The sequence below is a fragment of the Uloborus diversus genome, chromosome 4 (assembly GCF_026930045.1).
Source record: "Uloborus diversus isolate 005 chromosome 4, Udiv.v.3.1, whole genome shotgun sequence".
NCBI lineage: Eukaryota > Metazoa > Arthropoda > Arachnida > Araneae > Uloboridae > Uloborus > Uloborus diversus.
Genome location: NC_072734.1, coordinates 192,031,723 through 192,044,239, shown reverse-complemented (window position 1 = coordinate 192,044,239; position 12,517 = coordinate 192,031,723). Strand labels below are relative to the sequence as shown.

Below are 12,517 nucleotides of genomic sequence, written 5' to 3'. Positions count from 1 at the left end.
CGTTATGATAGTCAAGAAGCGAATTACAATTGCGCTCAACGCTTGCTATCAACCCTATCGTTGCCAATACACGTGAGTAAAGATGCGAATTAAATATTTTGCTCTGTGAATGGCAACACTGAATGGCATTTCATCATTTGTGATGTCATCGGCCGAAGCGTAAACAATGGAAGGGCACCGATTTAAGTATTTTTTTTTAAATCTTACACTTAAACAAATTATTTAAAAAATGGTCAAATCCTATGTTTTTAAACATGCTCTTTCAGAAAAAAAAATATTTATATATTTTTAAAATTTTGGAAACGACCCCATTCAAACTACTGAGTAATATATGTATGTTTGACAATTTCCTTGATACTTGACTCGAAACAGTTATCTTTCGAATTTATGGAGAGAAAAAAATACTGTGTCTTTTGCAGCCTACTTCATGAGATATGTTTTGACAGTTTCCAGGCCATTAGAAAAAGTTTTGATGGGAGTTCCACTATCGCTTTCAGCATCAAAATCACTATTCGTTGGTTGCCCCCTCTTCCGTGAAAAATTTGCTGATTCCAAGAAAAGTCTTTTTCTGCTTTGGACAATATGGGTAACATTTGGAAAACAATATGATATTCACTAACTCAAATGAACAAAAAAAAAAGAAGAAATAATTTGAATTCTGTCATTTTGAATTCAAATTATGTTTTTCGCAATCACGAGTTGCGACAGGACCCTACTCATTGGTTACTACTCTACTCACTTGTTTCTAGACACGGCTCCTGGCCCTCTAAGTCTACCTACCCTCCTGTTGAACGGAGACGTGTGTATTAGTTGTGTATGTGTAGGCTTTTGTGTGTGCGTAGACCTGTGTGTATGCACGTTGGCGTGTGTGTATGTGTGTGAGTGCGTATGTGTATGAGCGTGCGTGTGTCTAGGACATGGACGCCACCGACCAGGAGCGGCTACCGGAGGACGGAGCCGCGCCTGCAGGTGGCGGCGGTGGTTGAAAAAGGCACGGAACATCAAAAACGGTCAAATGAGAACAATAAGCAATCGTGATTGCTCAAAAAAAGAATTTTGACCTCTTGAATTCAAATTATGTTTTTCGCAATCACGATTGTTTGTGTTTATGTGTGTGTGGGGGGGGTATGTGTGTTTGTGTGTAGGGGGTATGTGTATGTGTGTGTAGGCATGTGTGTTTATGTCTGTGTGCAGGTATGAGTGTGTGGGTACTTGTGTGTATGAGTGTTTGTGTGGGAGGGGGATGTGTATGTGTGTGTGTGTGCAGGCATGAGTGTGTGGGTAGTTGTGTGTGTGTATGTGTAGGTAGGCATGTGTGTTTATGTTTGTGTGCAGGTATGAGTGTGTGGGTACTTGTGTGTATGAGTTTGTGTGGGGGGGGGGAATGTGTATGTGTGTGCGTGTGTGTGCGGGCATGAGTGTGTGGGTAGTTGTGTGTAGGTGTGTGTGTATGTGTAGGTGTTTGTATGTGTTTGTGTGTGTATGTGTATGTGTGTGTAGGCGTATGCGTGTATGTATGCATGTAAGTGTAGGATATTGATGTAACCTGGAGATGGTTTTCGCTGTAGGAGCAGCATCGTGAGGCGGCCGGTCGACGGTGATGCTGCAGAGGGTGCTGGCGGGAAAATAAAATCATAAGACCTCAAAACAGTGAAATAAAAGCAATAAGCAATCGTGATTGCTCAAAAAAAAAAAAAAAAAAAAAAAAGCTTTTTTTCGGCTATTGAAATAATTCGTTATTTCGGGGTTTATTATTCGGTAAATAGAGGCTCTTCCCTTCATATTAGTCCGGGAAAAAGAAAAAATCGCTAAATCGCGAAATTCGTTAAATAGAGGTTTGTAAAATCGGGGTCCGACTGTATGTACATCTCGTTTATCTTTCCCGTGAACGCAGTATAGTTGTCGATCGCACCAAAGTATTGTTGCAAACGCAAGCTCTTGTGCATGACCTTGTCAAAGTCGATAAAAGCAGAAAATTTCACACATCCATCCAACTTTATTTTCGCGTCAGCACAACCTCCAACAAGCACTTTTTTTTACTTGTTGCAGGGAATCGCAAATTCGAATTGCCCCAAATATTGTTTATTAGACAGATTCAGCGACTATGCCAAAGAACGATTTGTTTATCACGAACATGACTCTTGATCAATTTTGATGAAGCTGTCAGTGGGAAATAATTGTCTTAAGTACGGCCTGATGAGAAAAAATGGCTACGTCTTTTTATTTATTATGTCGTGGTGATATCTTCGGTTGCTTAGCGATTGAAGCTCGAAGGCCGCGCAGTGATTAAGAAAAAATTACAGCGCAGCTATAAAATTTACAGTAATACAGAATGGCCCCAAAATATTGAGAAAAATCTTTTAAAAAGAACAAATTAAGGCGCGTGCATGTATTTCTTTTTGAGCAATCACGATTGCTTATTGTCCTCACTTGACCGTTCTTTACGTTGTGGTTCCTTTTTCAGTTTGGATCAGGGGCCTCTGCAGCACCACCGCCCACCGTCCTCTGCAGGCGACGCGGCTGCTCCGGTCCGGAGCTATCCGCTTCTCCCGGTCGGAGGCGTCCATGTCCTACACACATGCATGTTCAAACACATACGCACACACGACTTCACAAATGTGTACGTGCATACACACAGGTCTACGCACACACCCAAGCCACTTACACACACAACTATGCTGCTGTGCTAAGCGCAAAAGTGGTATCTGCAGCTGAGTTCAAAATGAGAAATTCCCGTTTAAAGTTGTGTGGCCCCATGTATTTAATTCAGATGAATTTTTTTTAGAATTTTTAAAAAAATACTTCCCATCGACAAATGACCATAAAACATTGTATTTGGATAAAATATGTGACAAAGAACCATTTGGTGACAATAACTCAATTTTGACAAAAAGTGCAGATACCACTTTTGTGCTTAGCACGGCAGTATGCACTGCACATGTAACTGCCCAGGAGGAGAGGCAGGCTTGGGGGGACAGGACCCTACTCATTGGAGGAATAACTCCAATGAGTAGGGTCCTGTCGCAGTTCGTGATTGCGAAAAACATAATTTGAATTCAAAATTTCGGAATTCAAACTAATTTTTTTTTTTTTTTTGGAAAGAGGACATAAAACAGTTTTATTCACCACAATCTTAAACATTATTAAGTTTCAGATGATTTCCGTTAGTGGGGGGGGGGGGGGAGGCACGGCAGCATTTCGGCATGTGTTCCTCCAATGACTTGAATGATTCATTGTTTTAGCTCAGCGAAGTGCTCCGATAGGAGGTCACTGTGACCTCTCAACAATATCCTTATTTGGCGAATTTTGGTGGCGATTCGGCAAAATTTGGAGTTTCATTCGGCAAACTCAGAATTTCGGCCCTCCCAAAAATGTAAGTTCAGGGCGCCCCTGCCATAGCCGGCTGGTGCACCAAAAAAGTGGCCGGGGGGGGGGGGTTCAAAAGAAGCGTGGGGGTTAGGGGGAGGTGTGCTGAAGCTGATTTTTACTTCCTTTTACCAAAAGGAAGTATTGTATTCGCGAAAAAAAAAATTTCACTCAAAAATCGACCTTAATTTCCATTTTGCTCACCCTCGAATTGAATGTTGAGTTTTTTTTTTCGACTCGACCACACTTGGATATATGCCTAAGAAGGTATAGACATGCGAAATATCCATTTTGACGATTACCGAGTTAGTTACAACGAGTTTTCTCGTGACGTCTGTATGTACGTATGTATGCATGTGCGGATGTGCGTATGTATGTCGCATAACTCAAGAACGTTATGTCCTAGAAAGTTGAAATTTGGTACGTAGACTCCTAGTAGGGTCTAGTTGTGCACCTCCCCTTTTGGTTGCATTTGGGTGTTTCTAAAGGGGTCTTTTGCACTTTTTTGAGGGGAAATCATTGTTAATTTCGATGTAAACTCAAGTGGTATTACAATTTGGCGGACACTTGGCGATATATCGCCAGTCTTTTGGTCGCCTTGTCGCCAACTTGGCGACAAATTTGGCGATTTGTTTTTTAAAATCTGGTTTCAATTTGGCCACTGTTGGTGATGTTTAGAGAGTAAACTATTGAATCACATTGAAATTGCCAGTGATGGGGAAATGACATTAAATTGGAGTAAAAGGAAGTCATGTGATGCACACATCAGCTCGTTTCTTTGTAAAACTGGGCTATATTAATGACTTTGACATCATTAAATGACCGCTAAAAATTAAAAATGTCATTAAAAATCGAGACGGATAGCCCTTTTGGTCTTCCCCTTTCCAATTCAAAGTTCCATTCTTTTGAAATAACGTAAGAAAAGTCCATGTATTTGGAATTTTTAGATTTCATATTCGTAAAAATGCTACCAGTACTTTTGGCCTACCCATTATATAATCCAGGTGCATTTTTCACCGCTCACTGAATCCACAGAGCTACTGCGTTTCGGATCACATGAGTGCAGGGGCGGACTGGCCCGCGGGCCGATGCATCCTCAAACCTACACCTTTTTATTTTTTTTAAATATTTTTTATTTTATTTATTTTTTTTAGTTGTTAAATTTTCCCTAGTTTTTAATTTCCCCTTTCGTTTTTTCCTCTTCTTTTCTTTTCTTTTTTTTTTGCACCTTTTTTTTCTCCCAAGGTTGGCGCCCTCTAGAGGGACCTAGTCCGCCCCTGCATGAGTGAAAACTAAAATCTTACCAACATAACCAGCAGACTGCAAAGGTCATCCAATTTAAACAAAAGAAAATCACAAAGAGAATCACAATGCTGATGAAGAGACGATTCTGGCTGAGACGTGAATCTGGAAGAGAAAAGAAGCATTATTAACATTTAAGTGGGGGCAACAAATATCCTTTGTCGGGAGAGACGCTCATAGTTCCGTGATTCGTTTATTTAAGGTTACATGTATTTAGAATCGGCGTGTCAAGGCCAAAAATTTTTCCCAATCTCCTCCCTTTCCCATTTCTAGTTGTCACGGTTTCGGCCGTTTCGGCACTGTGAACCTTTTCTCCCATTGTCCCTTCGTTGTACCGTAACCATGACAATCAGAAGGGGGAAAAGGAGGAGAGGGGAGAAATTATTTGGCCTTGACACGTCGATTCTAAATACATGGACTACAATTTCGTTGAATAGTATGAGAAATGGGAAATTATCAACTCTGCATGTGTGATACTGTTGTGCGTAAATGTATCGCCTGTTGTTCTTCATTTCATATTCTATTAATTTTACAGGGTGATCCGAAAGTCGGTAGACTTTTAAAACCTAGTAATTATTGAACTATATTTACAATTAAACGTTACGATTTGCACATGATTGCATTTAAATAGCAACACAACCAGAAGTCACACGGTGTAAAATCCGTGACCATGAGGAGGTCATTTATACAGAAAAGACTGATTATGGATACGGCAATGTCGACCTCATAAGTGTAGTAACAGGAATACATATGTGCAGAGGTGTTGATAAAATTCATCCAACGTTTATTTTTTACGTTGAATGAAGTGCTTTCCTCTTTTGAAGATCTGAAGAAACTTTTCTTCAGTAGCTCTGCAAAACGCTCGCCTGCGAGGAAAACGGTTTGAAATGGGTCGCCATTCAACTCTTCTAAGCAAAAAGAGCCATTCATTTAACTCCAGTGCTAACTTTGGGTCAAAAAAGAAAAAAGAAGAACTTATATAAAACAATTTTTAGTTTTCTATTATGAACAAAAATCTCCCCTATTTCTGAGCACAAATGTGCAACCGCATCGTTTTATGGTAAAAAAATCAATAATGACGAGGTTTTGAGAAGTCTTCCAACTTTTGGATCACTCTGTACTATCGTCTGCAGTGCTTTACATTTCTTTGTCGTCATTTAATAATCGTCTGCGCTATTTATTTGTTTTTCAGAATGGCAGCTCTAAAAAAAAAAAGGACATGGAAGAGTTAGAATTGTTTTGGTGGAATAAAAATGTTATTTCTCTCGCCTGTTGATGGTGAAAACTGTAATTAAATGTCTTCCTTTTTTTAAATATAAAATTTAAAAAGGAAAGGAATAGTTTTATTATACAATTTCGAAGAAACAATGCGTTTTGAAATATTTTTAACAGCGGTCCATTATAGAGCTCGTATGTTTCTAAATAGGAAATAGTCCAAGTAAGTGTATATTTCTGTTCTGTTTATGATACTTGTTCTGCGTTTTGTAATTAGACAAATATTACCGTTATCAGCAGGTGTTGAAAATTTCTGAAAAATTTGTTCTCTTCTCTATGAATTTCTCTCCCGGATGAAAGCCGTTATCGCTTGCTGAATTATGACCATTGAGATAAGTAAGTGTTATGTAGAAAGCGTTAGATAAGCGGTGCTTAGTCGTAAGTACGCTTCAGATTTTATTGCTTGGAGTTCGAAATACAAAAAAGTTGTTAACATACATAGCAGGTTATTAAGATGTTTGAGAAATGACACACTTTAAAAAGATTACGATGCAAAAGGTAGAACGAGTTTTTTTTTTTTTTTTTTTTTTTTTTAAGTAATATTGCTTCGCGCATTCTTAAGAGAGCAGTAGCTTTAAAAAATATTGATAGAATGTGAATGTTTCGGATTTCAAGCAATTTGTAATATTTCACTTGAAAATATTTCAAAGCTATCCTCAAGGATGGCCCCGCTAGATGGCGCTGGCGCGAAATGGACCTTGACAATTTTGGACTTTTTTGTGTTAAACCGATGCAGCTCATGCATCCACCAATGATTGTCAATGTTTTAGTGCAGCTCATGCATCCACTAATCAATGTCAATGTTTCAAAGTTCGTTTATTTTTGATTGGACGTCGTCCATTTTGACCGCAAGAGGCGCCACCGGGTACCCCTGCATCCACCAATCAATGGCAAAGTAATGGGAAAATGGGTGCCCTGTAGCGCCATCTTTGTTTCTATGAGTTTCAGCGATTGCCACGGCCCGTATGTAATAAATGGGGCCATGTTTCAAGTTTTGTATTGAAGACATGCTTTCAAAGAAATTCTAAACACCAAAAAAAAAAAAGAAATCCATATATCGGGGGACCGGAAAGTAAAATCGATTTTTTTACAAAAAAAAAAAAAAGAAATTTTTAAAACTTTTAATTTGTAATCAAAGATGTAGTTATCCTTATTATCAACAGCTTTTTGCCGTGTAATGCACAAATGTTCAATCCTGGGTAGATAGAAATTAATCATTGCAAATTGTGGACCTCATCGGACCGTTACGAACTTGGTACTGGAGCATTCATGGTCATCACACCAAAGTTAGTTAACTGCATCTATGTTGAATAACGTTTCGACCCCAAGAGAAATCTTTATTTTTATTAAAAATAAAGTGAAAGTCTCTCTGTCTGGATATCTGTGACGCGCATATAGCGCCTATAGTCTTAATCTTCTTTACTAATAATAAAGCTGAAAGTCTTTCTGTCTGGATATCTGGATCTCTGTCTGGATGTCTGTGACACGTATGGCGCCTAGACCGTTCGGCCGATTTTCATGAAATGTGGCACGAAATTAGTTTGTAGCATGGGGGTGTACATCTCGAAGCGATATTTCGAAAATTCAATTTTGTTCTTTTTCTATTCCAATTTTAAGAAATTTTTACCGAGAAAATTATCACAAAGTTGGCCAAGTGTATTACCAAATTATCATAACGTTGAACCCTAGCATGGGCAAGCAAATGAACGTAGCCAATCGGCGAGAAATTTATCATCCATTATTTGTAAATATACAGGCGAACCAATGGACCTTTTAATTTTCTACCACGGGCAAAGCCGTGCGGGTACTACTAGTTTAAAATAATTTTCAAGCTGTATGACTCTCCGACAGGGAAGCCATTCCGTAGGCAGCAGCACATGCAATAAGCTCCATGCTTGGCATGCAACGGAATGAAAATAAAGAACACGTACCACTTTCCTTCGTGATGCGTCATGGAATTGCTCCCCTAGAGCTGTAATCTGTGGGGACAACGCACATTAGTGTCACTGATACTTAAAACTAGGAAAAACAGTACAGTAGAACCCCGTTATATCACGCCCCGGTACATCGCGGAACCGGCTATACCGCAGATGCCATCATGTCCCTTAGGGTGGTTCAAAAAAACTTTTTTTCAGCTAGAGCTCAGGACAATTCCTTTTTTTTTTTTTTTTTTTTAACACTTACTAATAGTATTATGCTGTAAAAGTTTTAGCTTCTTACTCAAATTTTAAGACGGTGCTCAATGGCCCCTTAATTTAACATTAGCCGTATCATATTAGAAAATGCCACAAATTGAGAAATATTTAATTTCCCCCAGCTGTTTTTTTTTTTTTTTTTTTTTTTTGTAAATGATTGTTCTATTGCGATGTGCAGTCTGCAAAACCTGTCTACAACGATTCTGTTGGGACCTAAAAAAATATTGTTGTAGGCAGGTTATCGCTATAGACAGCTGTATTATTTATGCTGACATTTTTGTCAGGACCAAGGAAAACATCGTTATAGACAGGCTAATTGTTATAGACAGTATTGTTGTAGACAGATTTCACTATACTTGCATATTTCTAGTGTATATTATAATATGTAGCATTGTTTTTTCAGTTCGAAGTATTTTTTAGCCCACCTCCCCATACTATTGAAGTTTAGGGGAGAGTGTTGAGCACCCTCTTTCAGTTGAAATAGGAAGCTAAATTCTTCCAGTATATGTCTATCCACAAGTCTAAAAATATGGAGGGGTGTCCTGGTATGTAGGAGAAACTTTTTTTACATGTATTTTTGAACCACCCTATGTCTCTACACTGAGAAAAATGAAGTTTTCAAAAATGAGTACTTCATGCTTTCAAATTTTCTTGAAACCTTTTGTTTCAATTATGAGTACCCATGTTTTCAAGTACTGTGCTGAATTATTTTATACTCAAAAATGAGTATATAATGCTCAGATTTAAAATTATTACACATTTAAAAATGAGGACAACAGCGGCGTAGCTAGGAGGGGGCGATCCGCCCCGGGCGGCACTTGTTTTTTTTTGGGGGGGGGGGGGGCGGCAATTTCACACTTTTGATGCGAAAAAACATAACGCGTTTTCCCAACAAGTAAATCATGCTATTCGTCTTTTTCTGGAGCCAAAAAAATGTCTTTGAATTCTAAGGTTGTGGTACGACTATGATAATAAAATTACTCAAATACAAAACATGGTTTGCTCTTGTGGACATCTCAGCATTATATTATCTGTTTTTCTCTTCTTTCGTCTGAAGCTACAGACTGAAGGTGGTGTCACATTTTTTGGGAAGAGCAACCGAACCTTCTTATCCCTTAACGTCACCAAACAGCCAAAAAGTGCAGTTATGAACTTGAGTCTCGAAACATTTCCTAGGGATAACGCTCACCCCAACCCTTTACATCTCATCTTTTAGCCTTATATTGAATTTTTAAAATTTCAATACCAGCAAATTCCTGAGGGCGGTCAAGCCCTGATCCTTCCTGTAAGGTGATTAAAGATAGTCTAATATGTGTCTGAAGGGCATCAACTTCAAATTTTAAAATCCCCAGCGCATCCAATTTCTCCAAATATAGCTTAAAATTGGGTTTTTGAAACTTAAATTTCAGAAAAGTTCTAAGGTAATTACCCCAAATGTGAACGAAATCACCTAACTTCATCACAGTTGACTCCAAATTTCGTTTTAAGGAATTTCGGAGAGAAGACTGCAAAATTTTCTTTTCTGAGTGATCAAGAGCTTAAAATGAGCAACAGTTTCGAAAAAGATTTCGAGTGGGAAACCCCCCTCCGAACTCTCTCTCTCATGACGTTGTTCGTCAAACAACGGCTACAGTCGCGTTTTTACTTTAAAAAGTGTCATAGGGAGACGGGAAAACCATTTGACTTCCCAACATTTTTGGAAATGGTTGGAAACTTATGCCGTCAAAGATAGCTTACAATTGCGTTTTTGAAACTTTGGCGTCGGAAAATTTCTAGAGAGCTCCCAAACGTTCCTATTTTCTTTAACGTCATCAAAGATAGACTAAAATTGATTTCAAGTTTGAAAATATTTCGGGAGGAAAATCCAGTTTTTGTTGGAGTAAGTGGAGGACTTTACACCACTAGATACAGCCTACATTTACTGGTTTTTCAATTCAGTTGAAAATCTTTCCGGTCAGCGCCGCTGAACCTTCCCCTACCTTCACGTTTCCAAAGATAGCCTAAAATTACTTTTTTAAGACTTCAATTTCGAAAATTTCCTTGAGAAGTCCTAACCATCTAACGTCACCAAAGAAAGCATAAAACTGATTTTAATTTTGAAAAAATAAATAATGAAAAAATATAGAGGGAGTTCAAAGCTTCTATTCTATAAGCGTTACCAAAAATTGCTTAAAATTCCGCATTTTGACTTAAATTTTGCAATTTTTCGGTGGGCTCTAACTTTCTTTTTTTTTCCCCTTCTGCAAAAAAAAAAAAAAGGGGAAATTTTTAAAAAATATTTTCTTCTTTATTAAAGTCTTATTAAAACACTTTTGATTCTTTAATGTATTACCTACTTTCCATCAAAAGGGCGGCATGTTGAGGAATCGCCCCGGGCGGCAGAAAGCGTATGGCCGCTGGAGGACAAATACCTCATTTTATTTCCCTCTTGATTCTACAATTGTGACTCAGTCGGTAGTTTTTAAATTTTTTAATTTTATTAAATTTGAATTTCCCGTAAAATTCAGTTTCGTCTTCCCATTTTTTCTCTGAATTTCTAAATATTTACCTGCTGGAAAAAAAATGTTCATTATCACTAATCAGAGGAAGCAAACTAGCGCCTCTTTAAAAATATTGTTTTAAGCTAACAATTACGGTTTTTTTAACTTCAAAAAAGTAATATTTTAGTGGACTTAATTAGGTATTAATTCTAGTTCTTCTTAATTCGAACACCCTTCCGGTTGTCCAAACGCCGAATTTCGGATCTTGTAGAGGCCTACATTTAGCAATCCCGACAGATAGCTAAAAAAATCCCTGTTAGCCTAGATTTTTGTAAATTTATGCATGCAATGTCTCCCGAATTTTACGAATAAATCTTCCTAAGTTTCAGCTTTCCATGTTGCAGCTGTGATACTTAGTTTGAAGTTCGTTAGGAACTGTATATAATTGTCGTTAATTTACATCGAGTAACAGGGTTCGTACGCTCCTTTAAAACTCCTCCAATTCTCCTTCATTTATGAAATTTTTTTGAAGGACCCTTCAAACTCCTTCACTTTGGTTTTAACTCCTTCAAAACTCCTTCTTTTTTAGTTCAAGACTACATAATCTTCCTCTATAACAGAAACTTAAAATACTTCGATTGACAACTAACTTCGTCACAAAGGCGATTTTAATGTAGTCATTTCGTGCATTTATTTTTTTCGATTTACAAATTGATCATAGTTAATACATAAAAGTTGAAGGTGAGAATTTTATTAGAAGACTAAGACATTTCATAGGTGAAGTAAAACGTGATTAAATGGTGCTTGGCTATTTTTTCAAGTTTTATGATTATTGTTTTTCCCTCCACCACACTCTCAGCAGCAAAAGTCAGGTTGTCTAATTATTATTTAAATATTTAAAAATACATAAGCAGTTGTACTATAATAAGTGATTGCGTTAAAAAAAAACAATTGTTTAGTTAATGGTTGTTATGATATTGTAAAAAGAGTCATCCACAAGTGATGTCATGCTTTGAGGAGGAGACGGGCCAATGAAATTGTGACAAGGGGAAGAAAGAGGGTGACAAAAAGTGACATCACACAGTTATTGTAACAATATGTTCGTAAAAAATATGACGTGATAAGAGGAGGAGTTTGGGGTGAAGTGTGACACTTTGTAATAAAGGGTGCAGATGGTCAAATATATTGAAAAAAAGTGACATCACTTAATGACACTCCATTAGTACTCCTTCAAAATCTCATTTTATTCCTTTCAAAACTCCTTCATTTTATTTCTGAAATTGAGTACGAACCCTGGAGTAAGAAAGGTAAGTTTCATCGTACCGCGGTGATGTTAAAACCGGTGGCAAAACATATCCCCCAACCTCTGTTGTATAATGGGGTTCTACAGTACTCTCAACCTGAATACCAAAAAAATATAGAGATAGTATATGTTCCAAAGCACCCAATGACAGGTTCCTGTGGAAAAAAAGATTTTGCATAAATGTGGAATATGCATATAGTGCCGATGCATAGATGACTTCAACCAAGCTTCAGTCATTCAAGTTAGACTCGAAATGCAGATCATTTTTTTTCTTTTAATTTTGTTTTTATTTCTGGCCGTACTCAGAAATGAAGATAAATGTATATTTGTTTAGACTTCTGAGAATCAGTACTGGTTATTAGAGCAACAATAAACAAGGACACTCGAAGTATAGGTAGAATAAAGATAAAACAAAGCTAAACTTGAAAGGCAAATTTAGTTTCGAAATTGATTGGAACGTATCTTTTATATTGGATGAAAATCTGTCATCGATTTTTATGATCAATCTTTATCTTTACCTTTATCTTTATCTTTACTAATAACAAAGCTGAAAGTTTCTCTCTCTGGATGTCCGGAGGATGCCTGGATGTCTGAAT

At 37.5% G+C, this 12,517-nt stretch overlaps 1 protein-coding gene across 3 annotated transcripts in view; it reads right to left on the bottom strand.

The window, feature by feature from the left end:
• Positions 1-12,517, bottom strand: part of LOC129220468 (pro-neuregulin-2, membrane-bound isoform-like) — a 125,294-nt gene that overhangs the window by 4,028 nt on the left and 108,749 nt on the right. For 2 of the 3 annotated variants that reach the window (XM_054854888.1, XM_054854887.1), the window contains exon 6: positions 4,671-4,773. In XM_054854888.1, coding sequence (XP_054710863.1) covers positions 4,671-4,773 — 103 coding nt within the window. Of the gene's footprint in view, positions 1-4,670; positions 4,774-7,874; positions 7,923-12,517 lie in introns of all 3 variants that reach the window. The other variant, XR_008580471.1, reaches the window with a different exon arrangement.